This window comes from Camelus bactrianus, chromosome 4, assembly GCF_048773025.1.
Source record: "Camelus bactrianus isolate YW-2024 breed Bactrian camel chromosome 4, ASM4877302v1, whole genome shotgun sequence".
Classification (NCBI taxonomy): Eukaryota; Metazoa; Chordata; class Mammalia; order Artiodactyla; family Camelidae; genus Camelus; species Camelus bactrianus.
The window spans coordinates 54,939,308-54,964,895 of record NC_133542.1 but is presented as its reverse complement, the minus strand read 5'-3'; the positions used below and the strand labels follow the sequence as shown (position 1 = coordinate 54,964,895).

At 36.8% G+C, this 25,588-nt stretch overlaps 1 protein-coding gene and 1 long non-coding RNA gene across 5 annotated transcripts in view; both read right to left on the bottom strand.

Annotated features, from left to right (window-relative positions):
• The window catches only part of RAD23B (RAD23 homolog B, nucleotide excision repair protein), a 43,202-nt gene that overhangs the window by 13,296 nt on the left and 4,318 nt on the right, over positions 1–25,588 (bottom strand). The window contains exons 1-5 of one of the 4 annotated variants that reach the window (XM_074361952.1): positions 25,507–25,525; positions 15,302–15,383; positions 12,406–12,485; positions 9,290–9,558; positions 4,250–4,305 (exon numbers count right to left, since the gene is read on the bottom strand). In XM_074361952.1, coding sequence (XP_074218053.1) covers positions 4,250–4,305; positions 9,290–9,558; positions 12,406–12,417 — 337 coding nt within the window. In that variant the 5' untranslated portion in view covers positions 12,418–12,485; positions 15,302–15,383; positions 25,507–25,525. Of the gene's footprint in view, positions 1–4,249; positions 4,306–9,289; positions 9,559–12,405; positions 12,486–12,745; positions 12,858–15,301; positions 15,384–25,263; positions 25,309–25,506; positions 25,526–25,588 lie in introns of those variants that run through there. The other 3 variants (XM_074361950.1, XM_074361949.1, XM_074361951.1) reach the window with 3 other exon arrangements.
• LOC141577475 (uncharacterized) lies at positions 15,733–25,254 on the bottom strand. The gene is made up of 2 exons (XR_012506493.1): positions 18,412–25,254; positions 15,733–16,829 (listed from the first exon to the last, which is right to left on the bottom strand). It is a non-coding gene; the product is annotated as an uncharacterized LOC141577475 (long non-coding RNA).

Sequence of the window (25,588 nt, the reverse complement as noted above, 5' to 3'; positions counted from 1 at the left end):
AACAATCGCTGGTCTGGATTACACCCTGTTTCCTCTCCTGCCTCCAAGCCTACAATCCATTCTTCAACCAGTTGCATTAAGTGAGCTTTTAATAGAGAAAACTTAATTTTCATTTTGGGTTCCCAACTTCAACAACCCTCCACACACTACACTCCAACCACACCAATCTCTAGCTTACATCACAGGTCATAGCTGTTCCCACCCCACAAACTTCACATACACCAGTCTTCAACGGTCAGTTCCTTCACACGCTCCAGTTCTCATTTTTAAAACACTGCAGTCTCAGAGAGGGACTGCCTAACTAGTCTTAGTATAAGTAAGTGACTTTTCTTTTCTTTATGGATGCCATTAATTTTCTTAGTATCACTTATGACCTGCAATTTATTCAAAGTTTCAATCTATTTTCTTTCCCCTAACTGAACGCAGGTTCAACTGTGCAAGGGACTGTGTCATTTTTGGGTCACTATTTCCCTGACATAAGGTGACAACATCAGTTGAAAGATTTTTTTTTTTTCCTGCAGAAGTTTTCTCTTCATATAGTATATTATACTAAAACTCTGTTCTATTCACTCCCCTTCCCCCTACTTTATTGAGAAATAATTGACATACATTACTGTGTAAGTTTAAGGCATAAGTTTGTACCTTTTGACCATCTTCCTCCAATTTCCTCTCCCCCACCCTTTGCCTCTGGAAATCACAAGTCTGACTTCTTTTTCTTTGAATTTTGTTGTGTTGTTTTGTTTTGAAGATTCTATGTATAAGTGAGATCCTACAGTATTTATCTCTGACTCATTTCACTTAGCATAATACCTTCAAGGTCCATCCACGTCGCAAATGGCAGGATTTCCTCATTTTCAATGGCTAATTCACTGATGGACATATAAGCTGCTTCCAAGTCTTGGCTATTGCAAATAATGCTATGAACATGGGGGTGCATGTACCTTTTCAAGTTAATGCTTTCATTTCCTTTAGATATATTCCCAGAAGTGGAACTGCTGGATCATATGGTAGTTCTATTTTTGAGGAACCTCAAAACACTGTTTTCCATGAACCTCAAAACACTGTTTTCCACAGTGGCTGCACCAATTTCCACTCTCACCAATAGTGTACAAGGGTTCCCTTTCTCCACACCCTCACCAGCATGTTGCCTTGTCTTTCTGATGACGGCCATTCTACCAGGCATGAAGTGATATCCCATTGCGGTTTTAATTTGCATTTTCATAAAGACTAGTGATGTTGAGCTACTTTTCATTTATCTGTTAGTCTTCGGTGCATCTTCTTTGGAGAAGTGTCTGTTCAGGTCCTTTGCCCACTTTTTAACTGCGTTGTTTTTCTGCTATTGCGTTGTATGAGTTCTTTATATATTACAGATATTAACCTCTTATTATGTATCTAGTTTGCAAATATTTTCCCCATTCCATAGGCTGTCTTTTTACTTTGTTGATGGCAGAATTTTTAATACAGATATCCAAGAGCTATGAAAGCACAGCTTAAAAACCAAGTGTCACCAAGCAAATCCAGCATCTGATACCTGCTTAATGGCTTTCCCATCCCATAAAGTACTTAAGATATTCTTCTTAATTACCTACTGATATAATTCTAGCACACAGCATTCAAATGTCAATATACTTTCAGTAATCTAGTTCCCAGCTACAGAAACGAGCATTAATAACAAATAAAATTAAGAGCTGTGGAGTATCAGAACTGCACTATTTAACATAGTGGTTCTCACTTAAGCCTCACAAGAACTCTGTGAGAAAAGTTAATTTTCCTCTCCTTTTAAAGATAATGAGGCTGAGGCTTAGATAGATTAGTGATGAGGAACTTTATGTACGTCATTAAGAATGAGTTTTAGACTTATCTTCTAGGTCAGGAGGCACTATGAAAGGAACAATGACCTCACTGGATTTGCCTTTTAGAAAGTCCACTGTGGCAGGGAATAGACTAGTTAGACGAAGATAATACAAGAGTTATCAGCAGGGTAAGGGAACGGACTAAAGCAATTAAGTGGCAGTGGAAACAAACACTCCAGAGACTAGAAAGGAGAATCAACAGGACTCCTGGGCTCACTGAGCCAAGAGGGGCTGAGAGTCAAATTACTGGTTGATGCCAATAATTTGGTAGACAGTGGATGACAATGAAAGCAAAGAAGGGAACAAAGGAGAAGAATCTGATAGGAGAATAAAAAAAATGAGTCAATTTGGAATCTAAGGAGTTTGTGGAGCTTATAGGTTTTCCAGTTGGCAGTTTAAAGAATGAGTCTGGGAAGTCACAGGGAGATGTATACTGCCGTTACAGTTCCGGAAATCCTTACAGTATAGCTGACCCTTGAGCAATATGGGTTTGAACTGTGTTAGTCCACTAATTAAGTAGATTTTTTTCCCAATAAATTGCTACTAGTACCACATGATCCACGGTTGGTTGATTCTGCAAATGCAGAACCATGGATATGGAGGGCAGACTGTAAAGTTGTATGTGGAGTTTTGACTGTGCAGGGTTGGCACCCCTAACCCCTGAGTTATTCGAGGGTCAACTGGATATGGGTGGTATTTGCCATTCCCAGAGTCTGAACTTTGAACTATGGTCTAGAGCAGAACCACACAAAACCCATACATGGAAGGGCCAGTTTAGACAGAAAGAATTAACTAGAAAGCTTGAGAAGGAATAGTCAGAGGTATGGATCAAGAAAAGAGTGTTGTCACAGAAGTCAAAGAAGGAACATTTAAAGAAGCAGGGTACCAACATAAAGGCTGGATAAATTAAAGATGAAAGAGTAAAGGGATCCCAGGAGCATAAAGCTGAGAATGGCTGCTCTAAGAGATACAAGATGTAAAGGGTAAGGCATCACCACCAGCCTGCAGCAGCAGCGACTCGAGCTGTGGTCTCCTGCTTGGCAGCATCAATGCATTCCAACTGAAGCAGCAAAGGCGACAGCCAGAGCGTTCAGCAGCACGAGGGGCAAGGGCCAGCTGGCCCCAGCTCTGACGGTACTGAGCACTTTACTGATCTCTAGCTGATCTCCCTGAGCTCTTCCAGCATCTATCCCTGTACAATTTTCTAAGATCAAGCCTTTCCTTGTTTGAAATAGAGTGATTTCTGTTTTCCTGATTGGACACTAACTCATACTCATTTGGTGGCAGAGTAATCCCAGAAAACAGCTCCTCAAAGATGTGAATGTGGGTTTGGTAGATTCAGGTGATCTTAATGGATCAAACAACTATTTTGCCACTACATGCTATGGGCAACCAACATGCCATTTTCCACGGCAATGAGGGCATCATGGAGTTCAAGCCCAATCAGGTCAGAGGGCCAAGTCCTTATCTTATGAGACACTACTGCTGTTGGAACCCTGCTGCTGCAGTAACTGAACAAGGAATCCAGGAGCCCGTATTTCACCGAAGACGCTACTCCCAGTCGCTCCCAGTCTTCTGCCCCTCTACCATTCCCAGCAGTACAGAAGAGCACCAAAGGGCAGCAATAGGGATGCCCGCCAGACCAGTAATGCACGGTGACAGCAGGAACTGTACCAGGAAGTTACAGGGGGAAAACGGGCAAAAAACCCAAAACCAAACAAAAAAATCTGATTCTTGACAGATAAGGTGTGAACGGGAGTAGAAAAAAACATTTTTCAACAAGTGAAATTAAAAGTCAGGATAAGGGGGAGGGTATATAGCTCAGTGGTAGGGTACCTGCTTAGCATGCATGAGGTTCTGGGTTCAATCCCCACCACCTCCATTAAAAATAAACAAATAAACCTAATTATCTCCCCCAAATAAATAAATAAATGTCAGGATAAAAAGGCATTTTCAATGCAAGCATAACATTAAGTTACAAGATACAGATGGGAACGTATAGGGCTATAAACTGAAATAAAGGCCGCAGGTGAGAAAGATGAAATGTGAGACAGATTTAGGAACATTTTATACTCATTTTTAAGATATTCTGTAATAAACCTGTACACAGATCAAACTTTGTTAATATCTCATTTGAAATCCACATCTGGAAAACAGAAAATTATCTGCTTTAAAGAAAAAAGTCTAATAGTAACTGAACTCTAATAGTACGATTTAAAGGATTCAATATACAAAATATTAATTTACAGTCTTTGGTAACATTAATTGAATTATCTAAATCATTTAGCAGCTTGATTATAAGCAACTATAAATGAACACACTTTCACGATCTAGAAACATGAAACTTAAACGTCCTCCCTGTCTCTCATAAGGTTATTTACAATGTGGATACTTACCAAGTGCACTTGTTGCATCTTCAAAAAGGTTTGACCGAGAAGAATCTCCTGATGTGCTGGTAAAAGGTTTTTAGAAAATCATGTATCAGAAAGTATGTAAAATTTAAAGTTTAGTAACTGTCCTATTTGTAAAGAGATTCTTTGACTTTAATCAAAAGTAAAAGTCTGGCTACAGTATTAAAAAAGGTGTCCAGATTAAATGGCAAAGCTTTATCCATAACATTAATCACTGGGGAAGAATTTTCAATCTTAATATTCATTCTGTCCTGCAAATCCATCATTTTAAACGTCTAAAGACATAAAATAACATCCTTACAGATAGCTTAACATTTAAGGAATGCAAGCAAGATAGTGGTCAACTCTTTCCCTGAAAGAATTTACAAGAAAACTTAAATAATCTAAAAATTAAGTCACAGTCCTATACATGATAAACAGCACACGTAGAAACTGCATTCGACTGGAAAGGCCTGGGAGGTCTTTATAGCGGAATTTCAGTTAGATCTCATAGGTAAGTTTTCAACAGAGAAGCTGCAAGAAGGCATTCAGGTCAAGGAACATGACAAACAAAAAATGCAGATGTGGGATAAACCCAAATTATAACCAAGTTTTAAATCAGTTTAAAAGGACTAAGTTTCTGTTGGGCAATTGCAGAAGATGAGTTTGGAAAAACAAGGAAGACACAAACAAGATAATGAAAGACCATAAAGAGAAGGCCAAAGAAAAATAAAGTTTACAGAAGTGTAAAGACTGCAGTTAGCAGTTTAGATTAAAACATACATGTAACACAAAAAACACATATGCCTCTGTCCCAATTTTACAAAAGAAACGCAGTAGATTTTAGTTCTCAGAAAACCCTACAACATGGCAAAAGCAATGGAAATAAAAAAAATACCAAAGTTTGAATGCATAAATTACTTTTCAAGCTACAGATTCTTCATCAATACAGTGAAGTCAACAATGGTACCCATGTATCCCCAAGTACTGTGGGCAGGTAAAGTGCTTACTAACAAAGTGCCTGGCACTGTAACACTCAACATGATTGTTATGATTAAAACAATCCTTTGGTATAATTTTTAAAGTATCTTCATTAACTAGATAGTAAAACTAATGTGTAGAAGGCAGAACTTCAAAAAGAACTATATACTATAGCTCTGTATTTTACATATAGGAAAACAAATTCTCCTGCCCAAGGCCCCTACCCAGAGACAACCACCACTATCAGTTTCTTGGGTCTTGCTCTTGTGTGTTTCAACAATTACTGCATGCCAGCAGAGCCACAACTGCCTCCATTTCTCCCACAGACTCACAGTATTCTATTTAATTGACCAAATCAAACCATTATTAAGAAATGTTGTTTGGTTTCCCAACCTTGAAATTTTCTGTCGTCAAATTTATTAATCCTTCCTTTTATGGCTTTCTGGGTCAAGATGATTTTCCCCATGCTCTCCTCTAGTTTATGGTTTCACTTTTACATTAAATCTTTATCCATCTAGGATTTATTTTCCTAAGTGTGAGATACGTGATCCATCTTTTTTACCTCCAGATGGCTAGACATTTATCCCAACAGCATTTTTCCCACAGTGGTCTGAAATTACATCTTTATCTTATATTAAGTCCTAGTATGTATTTTGGTCTGTTTCTAGACTATTTTACCAAGCAGTCTTTCTGGTAAGAGCCATTCGAAATTGCTGAAATCATTACTATGTATAATTCATTTTACTATCTGGTAGAATCAGTCCCCTTCATTACAGTTCTTTTATAGAACAATCTGCGCTATTTTTGCACATTGCTTAAAAATTTCTTTTGAAACATTACAGGTTAGACTGAGATACTGTTTAACCACCATTCTTCAATCTGGATTCTGTCTCACCAGTTCTCCCCTCCCCATCCACAGAAGAAACTACTTTATCAGTTAGTGTGCTGTCCCTCTGCTGTTTTTCTACACATTAATATGCTTGCCCACAGAAAATATGCAATGTTAGGTAGCTTTTGTTTGGTTTACAGTTATTGCCTATATGTCTCAGCAATCTGCTGCTTTTTTCACCTGATAACAAAGCCTCGAAACCAAATTCATTTAATATGCATATATACTGCATACTTTAACTGGCCAGTAGTATTGGATATCAGAATTTCTCAATCTTTAGGAAGCTTCAGAGCTTCACCAACCAGAAAGAGAAAGAAAAATATCATATGAGATCGCTCATATGTGGAAATCTAAACAAAACAAAACAAAAACCATAAATACAAAACAGAAACAGACTCATAGACAAAGGACACAAACTTGTGGTTGCCAAGGGGGAAGGGGGTGGGAAGGGATAGATTGGGAGTTCAAAAATTTGTAGATACTGACAGGCTATGTAGAATAGATAAACAAGATTATGTTGTATAGCACAGGGAAATATATACAAGATCTTGTGGTAGCTCACAGTGAGAAAAATATGACAATGAATATATGTATGTTCATGTATAACTGAAAAATTGTGCTCTACACTGGAATTTGACACAACATTGTAAAATGACTATAACTCAATAAAAAGATGTTTATTAAAAAAAAAAAAAGAGCTTCACCAAGAGAGCTTGTTAAACTATAGACTTCTGGGACCCACCCCCAGATAATTCTGATTTAGAGGTCTGGGGTGGAGCCTAAGAACTAATTTCAAAAACTCCCAATGACACTGATGCTGCCTACTGACTACCATGCTATGAATAGCACACATCTCTAACACAAACAAACCACAAGTCAAGCCATTCCCTTACTACTGGATATCTGGGTTGGTTCCAATTTGTCCTTAATTACAAATACAGTCCTTGTGCACAAGTGCAATTTCTCTATGGCAGATATCAACAAGTGGAATTTTCATTGTTTTAACAGGTGGTTTCTAAAGAACAAAACTGACCTCAAGAAACAAATCCCTAGCAATGAAATGTCAGGCCAGCGCTGGCAGACAAACTTTCTGACACCCCTCAGATCCGTAACAGCACACCTCTTGATAATTATCTCACCGAGTCCCGCGCTTTGCAGGACACTAAACGTTTTACAGCACAAATGTCGGGACTAAGGTACTTAAACAGCTGGCTTTCTGAGCTCCTCTCATCTTTCCCTTTCTGTGCTCTCCCTTCTTTGAGGTGTATAATTTTGGGAAATAAGAGTAAATGGTTGGTGTACAAAGCCCAAGTAAGTAAGCAACTCTGGAGCCTACTTTTCTGACCATCAACTCCTTTATGCAACATCTTTAGGTCTGAAAAGGTGATCCTGACTCTTGAGAATAGGGAAATAAAACTGTATTTCCAGGAAGAAATAAAAAGAATAGAGACAATAAAGAAATATGAACTGATGATATTAGCACATTAAAATGTATTGATCAATCTGGAAATTCCCACACCATGAGCCTTTTAAAAGGAGCTTAAAGCAATTAAGAAAATGATACTGTACTGATTCAAAAACATATTTAATTAAATTTACAATGTTTGAATGATTTGGAAAACCAATCTCTTAAACATGTATGTTCCCTACCATATACAGAACAGATGTAATAGCCTTTTGATGCAATAGCATAACCTGACTCTGGGTAGTCTCCCACTAGGTAAGTGTCGAAAGCAATCTAGCTGTATATGGGAGAGGTTACGGGGTTTCAGAATGCCTAAAGCAAAGTGCAGCAGACTTGGGAAAATATTTTACTACCTGAATCTGTACTCTCCTTTTAGGGAATCAATTCCTTTAAAACAGACCCCATTACCAAAGGGAAAGAAGGTTGAGGATAAATTCTGAGTTTGGGATTAACATACACACACACTACTACATACAAAACAGATAAACAACAAGGACCTATTGTACAGCACAGGGAACTGTATCAAATATCTTGTAATAATCTATAATGGAAAAGATTCTGAAAAACAGTAGAGATCTATATGTAAAACAAACCAAAAAAAACAGGCCCAAGTGAGCAATGAACCAGGTGACTCAAACCCCACCCAACGTGGTTGCCTGGGTTGGACACAGAAACCGTTCACACTCAAAGGCAGAGCATTAAAATGAAGGATCACGACTAAATTTTTTATGATCACTGTTGTATTTATCACAGACATCCTTCCATGTTTCCAACTGCTACATAGTTTTCCATTGTGTCTGGTTCTGATTCAAGGACTCTACTGCCACTGAGGCCCTGAGTTGCACCAAAGTCACAAAATACAAGGAGAGATCCAGGGCCAGTGTACACTGGACATAATACAACTCGTGCTCTCAGATAAAGGAGAGATTGCTTCGTACGATTTCCAGCCAAGAGAATTGAGACATTGGCTATTTTATTAATCATTGGGGAAAAAAATTCTCTGCCACAAACTACTCAATAATCCTAGCTGCCAACTTCCCACAAGAATTTATTTCTTGCTCCCAAAATATCCCAGGACTTTTTCTTTTGTTCTAAAAGATCTAAACGGGCAAAAACTCAAATTTCTTCACAAGCTCACCTCTATGAGATAGGTCCTACTGTCTTCCACATTTGACAGATGAGAAAAAAAATCCAAAGATGTTAATTACTTTTCTAAGTTTAAGCCCTAACAAATGTCAGATCCAGACATAGTATTATGTAGCAAGTGGGAAAATTCACTGACATGGAAGTATGTTTATGATATATGTGACAATAATCAGAAAGAATACAGATCACATATAAATAATGACTGGGGGAGATGTCAAGTCATTTATGATACGTCAAGTTATAATATAATGTCAGGTTATTTTATAATTCGTTTTGGTCATTTGTATTTCCTAACTTTTCTACACAAAATGAATAATGACTTTGACCCTTTTTTCCCTCCCCCAACCTTGGGGGATAAAAAACAATTTAGAATATATAAATCCAGTTATGGAAATTTAAACAGACATAAGCATACTATTTCAGTCAGGGTTCAAAGTATAGAAAAAAATTTAACACAGCAGATTGAAAGTTAGTTTGATCAAAGCAATAAGCAAAATAAATACACACATGAAGTTCTTGTTATGAATATATTCTGAGATACAATTTCCTAGAATCCAGTTCTTACCTATCAGTTGATGTTGGACTAGTAGCCACTGGTGTTTCTGCTGGCTTTTCTGCAGGTTTCTCTTGTTTCGTTGCACTAGCAGGTGCAGGTTCAGAGGATGTCATCGTTGATGCTGGAGTGATGGATGCAGGTGTGGGAGGAGGAGCCAAAGCAGGGGCAGGGGTTGGCGCCTGAGCCCCAGCTGGTGCTGTGGAGGAGCTAACTGTGGTAGTGGTGGCAGAATTCGACTGCTGAGTTGTAGCTGGTGCTGGTGTTGTTACTGCTTTGGGCTAAACACATCACAAAACAAAATAACGCATTTTCATAAAATGTTTTATTACTTGATCCCTGGATGCTACAAACAAAAATAACACTAATACAATCTTGTAACTTGAGAATAATTTTGTAAGGTGACAAAAATAGATGATGAATATTAGCAATGAGTCACTGTGTTACTCTTTCAAAGCTGATGAGAGCGCATATATAAAACCTTAACCATTAACCTTAATTAGCCTGAGCCAATGGTTTCAATGAAAAAGAATCAAAAGAAGCCAATACTGTAAAATATACAGGATATGTATCCAAAAAAAGAATCACATAATTTTCCCCAAACTTTACAATTCCTTGGTTATAACTTCAAACCAAGTTTCTTGGTTATAATTTTGAAGTATTTATTGTCACTTGAAAGCATTACCAAAATAACTTTCTTGAAATGGAAGTATAAATGGAAGTACGGTTAATGAACATGCCAAATATTCTGCTGTGTTTCAGAAGAGGGAGGAAAATCCCAATACTGACTATAAACCAAGAGTTATAAGTACAAAGAGGTTAACATAACTTTTGAGATGTGTATGTACTTAAACAAAGGCCAAATAAAGTTATAACCACATGCTCAGCACTTTCTGAACTAAAGCAGAGCCATAAACATTACCAAGCAAAAAGCAATTACATATATGTAAAAATCATACTGTATGAGTTTTATTCTCCTAAAGCCTATCAATGCTCACTACCTGTTTAACTTATACTTTTCCTAAGGAGAAAATGTAAATGTTTTGATGGAAGATGGGGTTAAAATTCAACATAATTTGCCCCAAGTATAAATTAACAAACTGTAAATGTAATGAGTGGATTTGTGTCTTGCTCAATTTGAGCTAGTACAGAGTGTATTGGAACAAAGTGCCTAGTGCAAGGTAGGGGGATGGAACTTTAAAAATACACGTAGCACTCACTCCCTCCTTGGCTTATGTAAGAGTCTAACATTTGGCTCTGTAATTTTAACTGTCAATATAATACTCTGCAAATTACTAATGTTCTATAATTCCAACTAGATAAAAATGTAATTTAAATGCACGATGCCCATTTTAATATTTCTCTTAAGATTATCCGTGATCAATATAATATTGTAATATACCATGTCCTCAAGGTCTCTGTTGCCACAAAGAGCTATTTAAGCCTCATTTTAAATAGTACCAAACCCATCTGCTTTTCAAAGTTCCTCTGCTTACTTCTGATACTAATTTTTCCTAGCTCTTCTTTGTAATAAGGTAATTTCTCATTGCTTCTATCATGTTTAATTGTAGCGGTCTTCCCCTTCTAATGGCTGGCTCTCAAATGCATGCACCTATTCTGAGACCTATCCTGCTTACCTTTTAGTTATGTTCTTAATAGTCAAGGTTACTATAATACTAAAGGAAATAAGACCGTAACAAATACATACGCAGATGTATAGCTACCAAATTTTCGACTATGTTCTAGACAAAGAAATATTATTCAGCCCTAAAAAGGACAGAAATTCTGGCACATGCTACAATGTGGAAGAACCTTGAAGACATTATGCTAAGGGAAAATAGCAAGTCATAAAAGGACAAATACTTTAAGATTCCACTTACATGAGGAACACAAGAGTAGTCAAAATCATACACAGAATGTAGAATGTCAGGGGCTGGGGGATGGGAGAAATGGGTAGTTACTATTTTAATTGGTATAGTTTCCGTTTGGGAAAATGAAAAAAGTTCTGGTGAGAAACGGTGGTGATTACATTAACAATGTGAATGTACTTAATGCCACTGAACTGTACACTAAAAACTGTTAAACTGGTATATTTTGTGTTATGTATCTTATCACTATTTTGAAAAAACTAGAGACAAAGTTTCCTCACATGATTCTGTTCTTCTATATTTAAAGTTTAACATTTATCAAATATGTGCTTAAATATAGTAAAATCAGTACGGTTCTTAATGGATTAAAAGTTTTTAAATCCAACATATGCAAACTGGTTAGCTGATTTTTTCCCTCACTACAAAATATGAAGTAATTAAAGCTTATTTGTTCAACTCTATTTTCTATTGCTTATCTCAATTATTTTGAGACTTCAAAAAAAAAATCCACATTTATTCTACTTTCAGTCTTTGATAAACTGGTTCCAATTACGTAGTTAAAGTTATTTTCAGTGCTAAAAGTAACACTGTTCTTCTCAGATTATTAGGATTTTAGAATTCTGGATTATAATTCAGTCCTAAAAATTAATGTTATGAGTACTACCACTCCTTTATTTGTCGTCACTCTCCACTGGATGTTTATGTATCTTTAAACAAGTATACAAATAAAATGAAATCCTGAAAGAATCTATTACTTGCTTTAGAGAAAAACTTTGACTTTTATAAAATGTACCAAATATATTTCAGTCCAATAATCACAAAACAATTCCTGTTTAAAACTTTCTCACAATAATTACTCCATCATTCCCCCTTAGCTGCCTTTTCCTTTTTTAGTCTAAAAATCTACCCCATTAACTAAGAAATATCACCAAAATTATTAGTCTATATGCCTCTTCTGCCTTGAGGCATTTGTCAAGTAGAGTACATCAAGTCCCTTTAAGGTGCTCTTCAAAACCTAGTAACTTTTTAACATGACATTTCACATATTCATTGCTTTGATGTATTTAAAATTATGCTCAAACTACAAATATATTAAATTATTAGCTTTATGGTTGACCCAAACTGTTAAAACCTTTAATAACAAGTAAGTGCATCCAATATGGATGTGTATCAACTATTTTCACTTAAAAGTGTAAAAGACTTGAGATTTTTTTTAAAACTCGCATGCACAAAGACAGACAGAATGAGGCTGAAACTTACTTTTGTCACCATAACCACCACAAAGTTTTTCTCATCGATTTTATATTCTTTTAGAGCAGTATCATCATTGAGGATTTTGCCTAGTACATTAAGGAAAAAAACATATTATTGCAGGCAGAGCGACCTTTGCTTTACCCATAACTGAGGTTAAAACAATCACCAACATCAATCCTATCAATTAAAACTTTTCCCAAAGAAAAACATTAACCAATTAGCCAAAATAAAGATAAGCATAAATGGATACATGATTAGTGAAGAAGCCTAAGCATTTGACTAAGATATAAAACACATACACTGTATGTAGATAACCCAATCCCAAGCAATTCTTAAAAATTATTACTTATAGTAAAAAGACTTGCTGGGTAAGGAAACATTAAGGTCCTGAGAAAGGGGAGATCATGAAGACAAATAAAATCCAATACTGAGATGGCTCAAGGATCCCCAGGGGATAACCTATAATCCTTCTTGATGGAAGGAGAAAAGAACAAACTTCCTACTCCCACAAATATTGGATATCTGCAAAACAGAAATACTCCACTGCTATAAAAGGTACTCATGACGGCTTCATACACAGAAACGACAAGATGATACAGAACTGAGTAAGGCACAAGAAGTGTGTAAGAGTCTGGTCTTGCAGAAGGTCAAATGTGAGGCCAGGATACCTTCAGGTTTCCTTTTCCTTTAATTTAGCTTTTCATTAAAAAAAATTATTGAATCAAAAGCTGCAAGCATTAAGACAGAAAGGTCTCTGCCTTGGATAGGAATGAGAAAACAGGCCAAGACTAGGAACCAGAAATTCTACTTTTATGTCTGCCACCAACTCCCTGTACCTCTTCAGGCTTCTGATTCCTGATCACAGGGCTAGTGTTTCCTCTAAACCACCTTAGTTAAGAAAATACTACAAAATCTCTACCTAGGAAGAGACAAGAATCCAAGGGCAATTCAAGGTCCACCTTACTGACATCTACAATGACAGTGTTCAGCATTTCTTTTGAAGGACAAAAAAAAAAAAAAAAAAGAATTTCCTGCACAAAATTAGCGTATCAAGTCTATTTTTAACATATATTTCCCTGGTTACTACTGAGGCTAGTTAAATTTGCAACTTCTTATTTATATCCTTTGCTGCTTTTTAATTGGATCAGCCTCTCCTTACTGATTCGTAAGAACTCTTTATATGATCTGAATATTAATCTTTTCTTGTTACTTATTTATTGTGTCTTTTGACCAATAAGGCTTTCTATATTCTTCAGTCAATTTTGGTATTTTATTTAAAAACCAGATAAACTGAAATTTTAATTTTACAGGAATGATTCCAAGTACATTAATAAACGTGATCAGTACAAATGGTTTCATTTCAATAGATTAAAAAAGATGCTCGGATCGATTAAAAATACAAAAGCCAGAGAAGGAACAGTCTCTTCAACAAATAGTGCTGGGAAAACTGGAGGAACAAACACAGACAATGAAAGTGGACCTCTATTTTGCACCACTCACAAAAATTAACTTGAAATAGATCAAAGACAAATATAAGGTCTGATACCATAAATCTCCTGGAAGCAAACATAGGGAAGAGTTCATCAATATTGGTCTTGGCAATAATTTGGGGGGCATGATGCAAAAAGCACACACAAAAAAATCAACAAATGGGATTACATCAAACTCAAAAGCAAAAGAAACAATTAAAATGAAAAAAAACCTACAGAATGGGAAATGTTTGCAAACCATCTATCAGATATGAGGTTAATATCTCCAAAATATATAATGAACTCAGTCAACTCAGTAATAAAAAAACCAAACAACCTGAAAAGATACTCATCATCACTGATCATCAGGGAAATACAAACCAAAACAACGAGATATTACCTCACACCTATTAGAATGGCCATCATCAAGAAGACAAAGAGGGGCTGGTGAGGTTGTGGTGAAAAAAGATTCCTTATGCACTGTTGGTGGGGACGTAAAGTGGTCCAACCACTATGGAGAACAATATAGAGGATCCTCAAAAAATTAAAAATGGATCTACCATACAATTCAGCAATTCCACTTTGGGGTATATACCCAAAGGAAATGAAAACAGGATTTTGGCAAGACATATGCACTTTCATGTCTACAGCAGCAATATTCACAATAGCCAAGATATGAAAACAACCCGTGTGCCCATCAATGGATGAATGAATAAAAAGAAGTAACCCATATATACAGTATTTTTCAGCCACAAGAAAGAAGATATCATTCCATCTTCAACAACAAAGATGGACATTGAGAACATTATGCTGAGTGAGGTAAGTCAAATATTGTGTATCACTTATATGTGGAATCCTTAAAGAAGTTAAACTTGTGAAAAACAGAATATTTTAACTTAGTGGTTACCAAGGATTTGGGGCACAGGGGAGGCAAGACTGACGGTGTTTAAGGGTACAAACTTGTAATGGGTAGTAAATAAGCCACAGAGATCCAATGCACAATATAATGAATAATACTGCACCACAATACTGTCCAATAATAATGCAATGTGATAAATACTGCTACATTGTCAATCATGTCACAATCTATAAATGTTAAAAGAGTAACACCTTACACTTACAGAATGTCTCATATCAAAGTGATTCAATAAAAAATTTTCACTTAGAAAAAACCAGAGACAGTTATATAACACTTAAAAAAGATAAAATTAGCAAAACTAACATCATTAGATAGAGAAATACATAAAGCAAATGTGAATAGAGGACTAAATTTTAACAACATACTCAAATGACTGCTTATTCACTGCTTTTATCTGTACAATGTTTCTGACAGAATTTGTACATGCTACAATTCATTAAGATGGCAATTCCTAGAACTAAAATATCACAGTGAGCAAGAAAATGATATATTAATTTCAGTATGTAATTCATACCTGCATAAATTAATTTTTGACCTGCCACAGGAAAGGCATCTTTCCCTTTTTCAGATTCTATCTTCTCTTTCAGTGCTTTCACCTAGAGGAAAATAAAATTTTTTTGAAAAAGTCTAAACAACAAATGACAATTCAGAATCTGAATAAATGATGTAAGGTAGAACTTTAATACATATTACTAATGCTTTCAAAAACTTAAAAGATGTACTTTAAATATTATATCAAAAAGACTCATTATTAATAACCCATTATTATTAGGTATGATAGGTATAAACTTTGTTTAACCACCATCTGTTATATATACATACTTTAAAACAAAACCTTCACCAGTCAACTTTATAAATCTATTCAAAGTAAAGGTTTCAACAGCAAAAAGTTTTGATTCTCATTATAAAGTTTATGGGCTCATTTCCCAGAGTAAGAAAGCAAAGAAAAGGTCTAAGAAATAAAATGGTCTCGTCTACAATAATAACAAAGGTTAAATGAGAATGTTAAGAGGCAAATTACTCACTTTAAAAGTGGTTAGTGTTTCATTATAATCACCTGAGGGGGCTTTACAAAGATTAATTTTAAAGCATAATTTCTGAGGGTAGGGTCTGACGGACATAAGTATTTTTTAAAAGCTTTACAGTAGGTTCCAAAATTCAGCCAAGGTTAAGAACCACTGTATTCCTTAAATGATCTTGAACAAGTAGCCTAGTTTTTCTCAGCATCAGTCTCATCTATAAACTAAGAGGGCCTGGAACAGACAATCTTTATGGTCTTTCTGACTCCTAAGGTTACATGACAACAGGCTTATTATTAAGTATTTGGAAAATGAGTCTAATCAATTTCTGAAGTAGGGTGGCACAGGAGTAAAAAATGCAAGGAAACATAATGGAACTAAATTTCATTACTTTTAAGGCCCAAGAATCATGGAGGGAAATTTCATTACCTTCAATTTCCCAGAATACTTCTGAAAATTGTCTAAGTTGATATTTCTGAGCTTTAAGTGGAAAACTTTACAGAACAGGGATACAAAGGGAGGTTCCTCCCCAAATCACACTGCTACTATTAAGTAGTAGCTGAAACCCAAAACCAGCTCTCTGACTCCAAGCTTTAGAGCAGAGTATTTTGCAGATTCCACATAAATCACCCTTGCAGTATACTGACCTTCCTACAGTTAGTCAGTACCATCACTGCTATTCTGATGTTCCCCAAAGTAGAAATCCATCACAAGAATCTCAACCCACTATATAAAGGTGGAAAATAAAAGATACTACCTAAATTTTAAAGCAACCTTTAAAGACCATCCAGTTAAGCCCCTGTGTTGCTACACGATGCTAAGACCTAGAGCATGATTCTTAAGGTGTGATCCAGGGAGTCCCGAAGGTTCTCAGGACCCTGGTAGTGGTCTACAAGAGCTAAAGACATCGTCTTTTTTCCCACCCCCATTTTCTCACAAGTATACAGCTGTGTCTTCCAGAGGCTACAAGGCATGTGGTACCACGAAAGACTGAATGCAGAAGCAGCTGAGACTCCAGTTATTCTATTAAGTCAAGCATGAAAGAGATTTGAAAAACAAGTGTCAGTCTTCTCGATGCTTTTTGTTATTGTTGTTTACACACAAAAAATTAATTGTAACACTTAATGGATTTATTATTTTTAAATAAACAAGTAATTTCCCAGTTTAAATTTCTAATACAGTAAATAACAACAAATACAAGTATATACACATAAGTTATTTTGGAGCCCTCAATAATTTTTAAGTGTGAAAGGGTCTTAAAAACAAAAGTTTGAGAACTGCTATCTTACATGCTAAATGGACTGCTCAGAGTCAAATGAGTGGTGGCAGAGCCAGGTGAGAGCATTCTGTGATGAATGATAAGCTTCTGTGTACATCTTTTTGTTTAGAGAGGGAGAAGAGATGCAAATATTTGTATGTGATTGCTGGGTGAAAATCACAAATGAATTACAGACCACATGCGTCACTATGAGTGAATCCAGTTCTCAGAACATAACACAGTGATTTAGCACATAGCAGGTGCTCAATTATCTCTTGCTAAATGAGTAAGTTAATCTAGTATAGAAATATGTGAAAAGAAAAGGAAATTAAGAAAAAATACATGAAGAAAAAGGTAAAAGAAATAAAATTTTAAAAATAAGCAAGAATCTCACTTCTTAACAGGTCAGGATGAGTAGGCAATTTAGATAGACCTAATTATATATGTGCTTTTCTATCCTACAGGGACTATATTTTTATTTCCAAGACCCACAGCACAGATATTTTTAAAGTTTAGACTATTTCACTATTTTCAAAAACCTAAATAAGTAAATAAAACGCACTAACTTTGTATATCAAAAAGGAGGGACTCAAAAAACAAAAATCCTTGTAAGTTAAGGAAAGTAGGACAAATAACAAAAAAACACCTCCAATCATTTATTACTAAACAACATTGGCTTCAAAGAAATCAACTGTGGTTAAATATTACGAACAAAACAATGAGAACTCTACACACATCAACATCTACACGACGTGGCTAAAAAAGTACTCGTAAACTAACACTAAACGTGTTTATCATTAAACACAGATCAAAATTGACAAACTAAGTAAGCGACTCAAATAAACAAGCCAAATACCAAAAGGAAAAATGCAAATAAAGTAAACTGAGAGAAATGGTAGGAAACGGTTCTTGTACCAAAAGAAAACTGGACAAATGACAGGGGCAGGCAACTCAATAACACAACCAATAAAAAGAAAAGCTCAACCTCGTTAGTAACCAAAAGCACAAATTTTAATGTCAGACATTAATCCAGTAGACCATCATACTGGAAAAGACTGGAAAAATTTCTGGTGTTAAGTGTGAAGAGATACAGAATCAAGAATGAGAGTATTAAATGACAAAACGTTTTGTGGGCAATATGCCAAAATGCCTCAACTTTTTTTTTTTTTTTTTTTTTTTTGGCAGAGGGGCATTCAACCCAGCAAAACCACTTCGGGTAATGAATCAAAGAAAATATGTGAATCAGACTTTGGAACCAGGTTCACTGACCTGTCCAAAACTCTGGCATTGTTCCTTAACCTCAGCCCAATGATCTTTACTTCCAAACCACTTAAGTCATCTACTCACCGTCATTCAGGACACAGGGTGAATCTCATCAACCCCAACTGCTCTGTGAAATTATAAGTACAGATCTCACTCCCACCAGCTCTCTCAGTAACTGCTCGCCACACCTGGTCTTGCATCTCACTACCATTCTGGTCCCTGGGGCCTGACTCTGACTTTGATCCTTACTGTCAGCTCTGTGCAGCTTAGACAATGCCACTACTTCTATCACTTTCTTCACATCCCAGACTTCTTTGTCTTTCTGCTCCTCCTACCAGGCAAAATTCCGTATCTAGACCAACACAACTGAATTTATTTGTCAGTACTCAACATAAAATTTACTTTAACTGCTCTGTGGTGTCACACTCTTCTACCTCATTAGCTAACACGTCTCATCTTTAATATCTAACCAACTACCTACCCACATTTATATCCAGCCTTCTACATGCTGTTGGAGAAAAGGAAAGATACCCTCAATCTTTTCGTTCTCCTGGCTAGCCCTCTCCTCCATTATCCAAGAGGTTATTTCAAACCTGCACTCTCCTCTAAATCTGATCTCAACACTACCCTTCTCCCTACAGATGACCATTTTCTACTTCATGCAAGACACAGAAGACATCACCAGAACGCACCTCTAATCTGCCACCAAAATGACACACGCTTTTTTGCATCCAGACCCACCTAATCTCAATCCTCTTCCAACCCATTATTAAATGACAGGTATCTCTCTCCTCAAACCGGATTCCTGCTCTCCCTCTAGTGTTCTCCAGTACCTTGCTAGATTCATTATGTTCCCTAACCCGGCCCTGGCTTTATTTTCAACCTCTCCCTCAAAGTCAGTTCATTTCCATTCACACTTAAAGAGACCCAATTCTCTATCATCTTAAAAACAAAACAAAACCCCTTCATAATCCATCTCCTGCTAGCTATGTTTTCCTCGCCTTAGTTTCAAGCAAATTTTCAAAAAATTAACTACACATTGTCTTTACTTACTCATAACCCCACACTTAATGCAATGGTCCTGATAAACCGAAGCATGGATTTTTGTTCTCCATTTGCTGCTTATTTTCTGTGGTAGTGCTACTCCCACAATCCCATTAAGACTGTTCTTACCAGTCTTAATGGAATTGAGAATTCAGCACCAGCAGACACTTCTCAGCCCTTCCCTATCTTACCTGACCTCTCTGTCACACCTGAGTACTGACCCGTCTCTCCTTTTCACACTTTCTTTGACTTCCATAACACTAAACTTGTCCCGTTTTCCTCCTATCTCTTTGTTCACTCTGTGAAATCCTCTTTAGCCAGCCCCTTAAGCGTCACTAAGGCCTATGCCCAACACTGCCTTTTCCTCTAAATAAACTTCCAGGATAATCCATCTCACTTACCCCCGGTTTTAAGAACTATTCAGATGTCATCTGTACTTCTAAGCCCAGCTCTCTCCTGACCTTCTGTTTTGCATATTCAAGTCTACTTGACACCTTCACTGGACGTCCCATAGGCATTTCAACCATAATGTATTCGCTGAAGGATGGTTTCTAGACTAGTTTGTCTAAATCTTCCCTGGCCCAATCAAATTGAGCACACTTTAAAACAACTTATAAAGAAATGTCTTCCTTCTGGATGTTGCAAAGAAGGGAAAGGTGGCAATTCTGCACATAGTCTCTCTTGGAAAGGTTATGTCCAGCAACCGACGTAGTTATGACTCCTCTCCAACTGTGCTGAGTCCCGTGCCACTGCTTCCAATGAGTCATCTCAACAGGATGGACCTAAAACTGAGCACTACAGTCCCAGTAAATAACGAGGCTTCTCCAAGCTAATAAACAAGAAGCAGGAACTAAACTATCGTTTGCTGCTAATTTCCTCCTAGATAAAGAGAGTTTATCAATGACTAACTAGACACAAAGCATGGCTAACACTCAAAAAAAAATTTTTTTTCTAGCCGCATACTTCTATAAAATTATACACTTTAAAAGAAAAACATAGTTGACATTCAATATTAAACATAGTTGACAGGGCTTTTATTTTTTCCCCCCAAAAGGAGACAATCACAATAGTCTACTAAATAAAAGTTCTAACACAAAAACAGATGAACTATCCTTTTCATCCCATTCCCTTGGGAGGTATTTGTCTCTCCCTTCTCTTATACTCCGCACATTAAATCATTCATCTAGTGGCTCTAACTTACTGTCTAACTACTTCCCTGTGTGAACACCATACTGCACCCCAGGGCACTACCATTGTTCAAGCCAACCACCATTAATCATTGTTTCCACTCAAGGAATTTAAGTTGTATGTTTCAGATATAAAAATAACATCTTTTAAATTATATCTCCATAGTGGTATGATGTTTTGCACATAAGTCTTTTTACACATCACTTTTGCATAAGATTTCTGGGACTTCCGCTAGCTGATCAGGTTAGCAACTGAATATTCATATAATGACCCAGCTTCCTCAATGCTACAGCATATTTTCCTTATTACTGTTATAGCTCGTGGCTGCTATGTACTTACCACGTGCTAGGCAGTGTACAAAGAGCTTCACAATACTTAACTCATTTATTCCATGCTAGATCTCTACTGGAATCCCTGCTAGTTGCTCAGATGGAAGTTGGTATTTGAGAATAACAAACACCGTTGGTATTAGTGAGCACTGATGCAGGTATTTTTGAGGCAGTCTGCCAGCCTCTGATCAAGTAACTCCATATCTAGGAATCAATGCTAAAGAGATGCTTGCAAATACATCAAAGATGCGTGAACAAAGTATGTGCACTGCACAACTGTTTGTAATGCTGAAAACCCTAAAACATCCATCAATGGTGAAGTGGAAAAATACGTTACTGTTCATGCACTCATTTGAATACTTACGTAATACAAGAAGAATGGTGACTATGTATGAAAGGTATTCACTGAAAGCATGCACATATAATGACTGAATGAAATATTTACAATTATCTTTAAGAGACAAAAGCTAGTTGCTAAGCAATTGATTTTTAAAAACATAGTGTTGTGATTATACACTACATGTACATATTTAAAAAAACGGCTAGCAGCATATACAGTCCAGAGTGGTTACTTAGACCAGGGGTCTAAAAGCCTTTCACTTTTTTACTTTATGCACTTTATTTACTATAACAAGCCTGGATTATTTTAGTAATTTAAGGGAAAACAAATAGTTAAAAGATGAACTCATTGTACCCTCCCCACTGCTTACTAATATTACAAAAGAATATACTGAATTTAAGAGATTTAATTATAAAAGAAAATTCTGGACAGTAGCTCTAATATTACACAGCCTTTTGGCAATTAACCATTAGCAAAAGGAAAGAGAAACCCAAATCCAAATATGTTTACAAAATGATTTCATACATTTACGCTAAGGGAAAAGCCTTTTCCTTTTTGGTTCCTTGGGTGGTATCCTTCCATCTGAGAAACTGGTGCAGGAACCAAGGATTATGTCCTAAATCTCTCTCCCAAAGTAGGTTTCTGCTAATTCTAAAAACAGAGTTGATTATGAAGATGTCAGCTGAGTTCAGAGTAACAGGAAAAATCTCCCCACTGGACCCAAGGAATGAAAAAAAATGTAACACAAGAGATTATTTTTTACTGAAACAATAACTGAGGCTACAGGATTAATAACGTGTGGCTAGACAGTAAACAAAGGCAACCAATTCTCAATTAGGGTTAGGACACAAAAGGCTACTAAATATAATTTGAAATCCAGAATCCATTTTTTTCATAGAAACTTGTTATTTAGCCTCCTAAGCCTACCTATTTATGCCAATTTTATCTATCCTATTATAAAACATACTCCAAACAGTATGGTTTCAACAAGATCAAAACCGATGGAAATTACCAAGTTACTTGTAAATTTTAAAGCTTCTATGTAGGCAGAGAGTGGATCTAATGTACTATCAAAAAGCCACCTACCTAAGTCAACCAGAAGTGTGTGGAGGAGAGGGCAGAGGGAGTGACAAGTAATAATTTTTATCTACCTGTTGAAGCATCTAGGACCTGTTCTTACATACTAGTCATTCATTTGTAGCTGGTCTACTTCCTCTGCTGGAATAAGTATATGTAATGTTTAAAGGGTTTATAAACTTCCTTTCTTTGTAAAATTAGTTCTGAGACACTACACAATGAATTTGTTTATTCAAACGTATAGGGAATCAACATTCTGATGTCCTTTGGTAGGATTCACTGTGCTATGGCAGGCTTAAATTCAGCAAATTTCTTTCCAAAAGCAACAGAAACTTGACACATTATCTTTCAAATAATCTCCAAGCTAAAAATGGCAGAACACTGCTCTGAACACTATTGGAAGTTTCTGATTACATAAAGCTGAGAAAATGGGAAGGATGTCTCATTCACACAAATCTTCTCTAAAAAAAGGATAGTGAAAACATTGATCAAAATAATTGGAAAACTGATGAAAACAGGATTTGCTAAAAATTCACAGATTTCTGATTTCACAATTCATTACAATTTTTTCAGATCCATGAACTCATCTGAGTTTCACATCAACTCTATGAGGAAGGCAGGTAAATTATTATTACTCCCAATTTACTAATGAGAAAAGAGACTTAAGTACTATGCTCAGGAACACAGGGCAACTACGAAGTGGGAGAAAGCTCTCCTCTAGTTTAGGAATAGTATGATGTATTTGAAAGAGAGCGAGATGTTCAAAAAAGCAAACAGACTCAAGAGCTCCTCTTAAGTTTTGCTGTAAGAGTAGGGAAATGTGGCAGTAGCCAAATGTGGAGATGAGGGAGGGTTTTATTAAGATGGGGAAAATGTATGGATACTCTAGATGGGAAAAATCAATGATGCAGAAAAGGAGAGCTGATGGAGTGATATCCTTCATAAATGACAGAGTATAGGACCCTGCGGAAAGGTGGAGAAACTGGCTTTAGATTGTACCATCCACAAGACATAGCTATCTCACAATAAAAGGAGGCTGGCAGGTAGGTAGCTCTGGTGGGACTCTGTAAAAGGTCTGCCCCAACTGTTTCTATATTCTCAATAAAATCTAAAATGTAGGGTCATCAGCTGAAAACAAAGAGGCGATGCTATGAAATCTGCCTATGACAGCTGGAAGAGTGAATGGACTAGTGAAATGTATGACCGTCAGGCAGTATGAAGGGCCTGATTATGATCACTGTTCACAAATTTAAGTGAGACAAGTCAAGGCGGCTATGTGTTCACCTTTTAGCTGCACAGGTGCAAGCACAAACAAAGAGCTGAATTTAATCATATTTGGGATTTTCCAAGAACAATGTTGTGAGAGTGGAACCATGCTGCCAAGCACTGCCACAGTTCCAAGCATGCTATGTATATTATCTCAGACTCACACAACCTTCACAACAATCCTGTAAGGCTAGTACTTCCAGTGGCAGTACCCTAATTTTACAGGTAAGGAAATAGGTACAAAACTAGGTAACTTACCCAAGGTCACATCACACAGCAAATGCTACAGCCAGGATTGAAAATTAGGCAGTCTGGCTCAAGAGATATGTTATACTGACCCTTGCAAAGGAGTGATTATAATCACTGACTATTTTAACTGGGCAAAAGTAGAAGCAGTAACACGAGGGGAGGGTCAGTGAAAAGAAGTATGGATGAAATGGATTATAAATCTCATTAGAAATGGTATCAGAGAGAAGTTAAAGTGGGATACTAAAAACAGATTACTGTGGATAGAGAGGAAGAGCTACAGTGAATGGTAGTGATAAGAGCTAGCTACTAGTCATGCGTCTGAATAATTGAAGGACAGCAGAAGGAAAAATCACTGACTAAGAGATCAAGTAATAGAATGGTCACAGTATGGGCAAGAGCATCATTCAGACTTGGAAACCATCAAGGCCATTGACTCTGCGACCCCAGGCAAGTTACTAATCATGCTGGTCTGCATTTCTTCTTTTTAAAACATACACTATTCCCTATTTTTCACAATTCTGGTGTGTGTCTTCTTCTTAACAATGTCCACCACATGCTGCGTTGCTCAGAATTATTGCGATTATTTTAAAATGTTTTTAACCCACAGCTAAAGGCGCTACATCAGGAAAAAGGACATCAAGGATAATTAACAATATACGGACACAGCTACATATCTCTACTTCCTCATTTCCATTTATTCCTCAGTCCACTCAGATCTAACTTCCAGCCCCACCACTCGATGGAGACTACTCATGAGGGTCACTAAAGACGTCCAAGTCGTCAAAACCAAATCATGTCTCTTCATTTCTCAAGCAGTAGACACATTTAATCCTTTCCTCTGCTTCAAAAGATTTTTTCTTCTCTTCGATACTTCGCACCTCAAAGGCTGCTCCTTGATTGACTTTACTCAATCTCCACACGTTAGATCTCCCAGGTTTCAGCCCTAAGTCTGATTCCATTATATTCTCACCGAGTTTCATTTAGGCACCAGCGCTCAATTTTCTCAAGGAATGAACACTGAAAAAGACCGTTAGACGATCTCATCCAGTCCCATGGATTGAGGTCAAATATATAGGCTGCCTATTGTCTTATCTCTAACTCCAGCCCAAATTTCCCTCTGGAACCTAAATTCGTAAAGAATCTCCTTGTCATCTCTGTGTCAGTGTTTCATAGGCATCTTAAGTCTTGAGTTCCCACCCCAGCCGCCAAACCTGCTCCTCTCCCATCCCTCCACATCTCAGGAAAGAACACAAGCACTCACACAAGTTATACAATCAAAATCTATGTTTAACCTTTGGTTTCTCAATTTTCCCCACACCAACCCATCAAAAAATTCTCTCAACCCTCCCCTCCCAACATATCTCAAACCCTTCCACCTCTCTTTGTATCCCTACCCCTATCTTTCTGTTCAAAGCGTCATTCCTTAAAAACTACCGCACTCACTGTGGTCTCCATGATTTCACGCTTGCTCATCCTGCTATCTGTTCTCCACACTGCAGTCCAAGTAACCTTTTCAAATCATGGAAGAAACCATTTTTTCTCCTCCGCTTAAAAGTCCCCAAAGGCTTCCTATTACACCTTGAAAACCCTCCACTTATCACAAAGCCCTCCAAGTCCTGGCCCCTTGCCTAACTCTCTATTCTCTTACCCCTCTTCCCCCTCACCTACTAGATCAGCAATACAGACCTTTTTTGATTCCCAAAACACAGTCTTAAAGGTCTTTCCCTACAGAAAATCTCTCCCCATCTCTGAGTGCTTATCATTATTC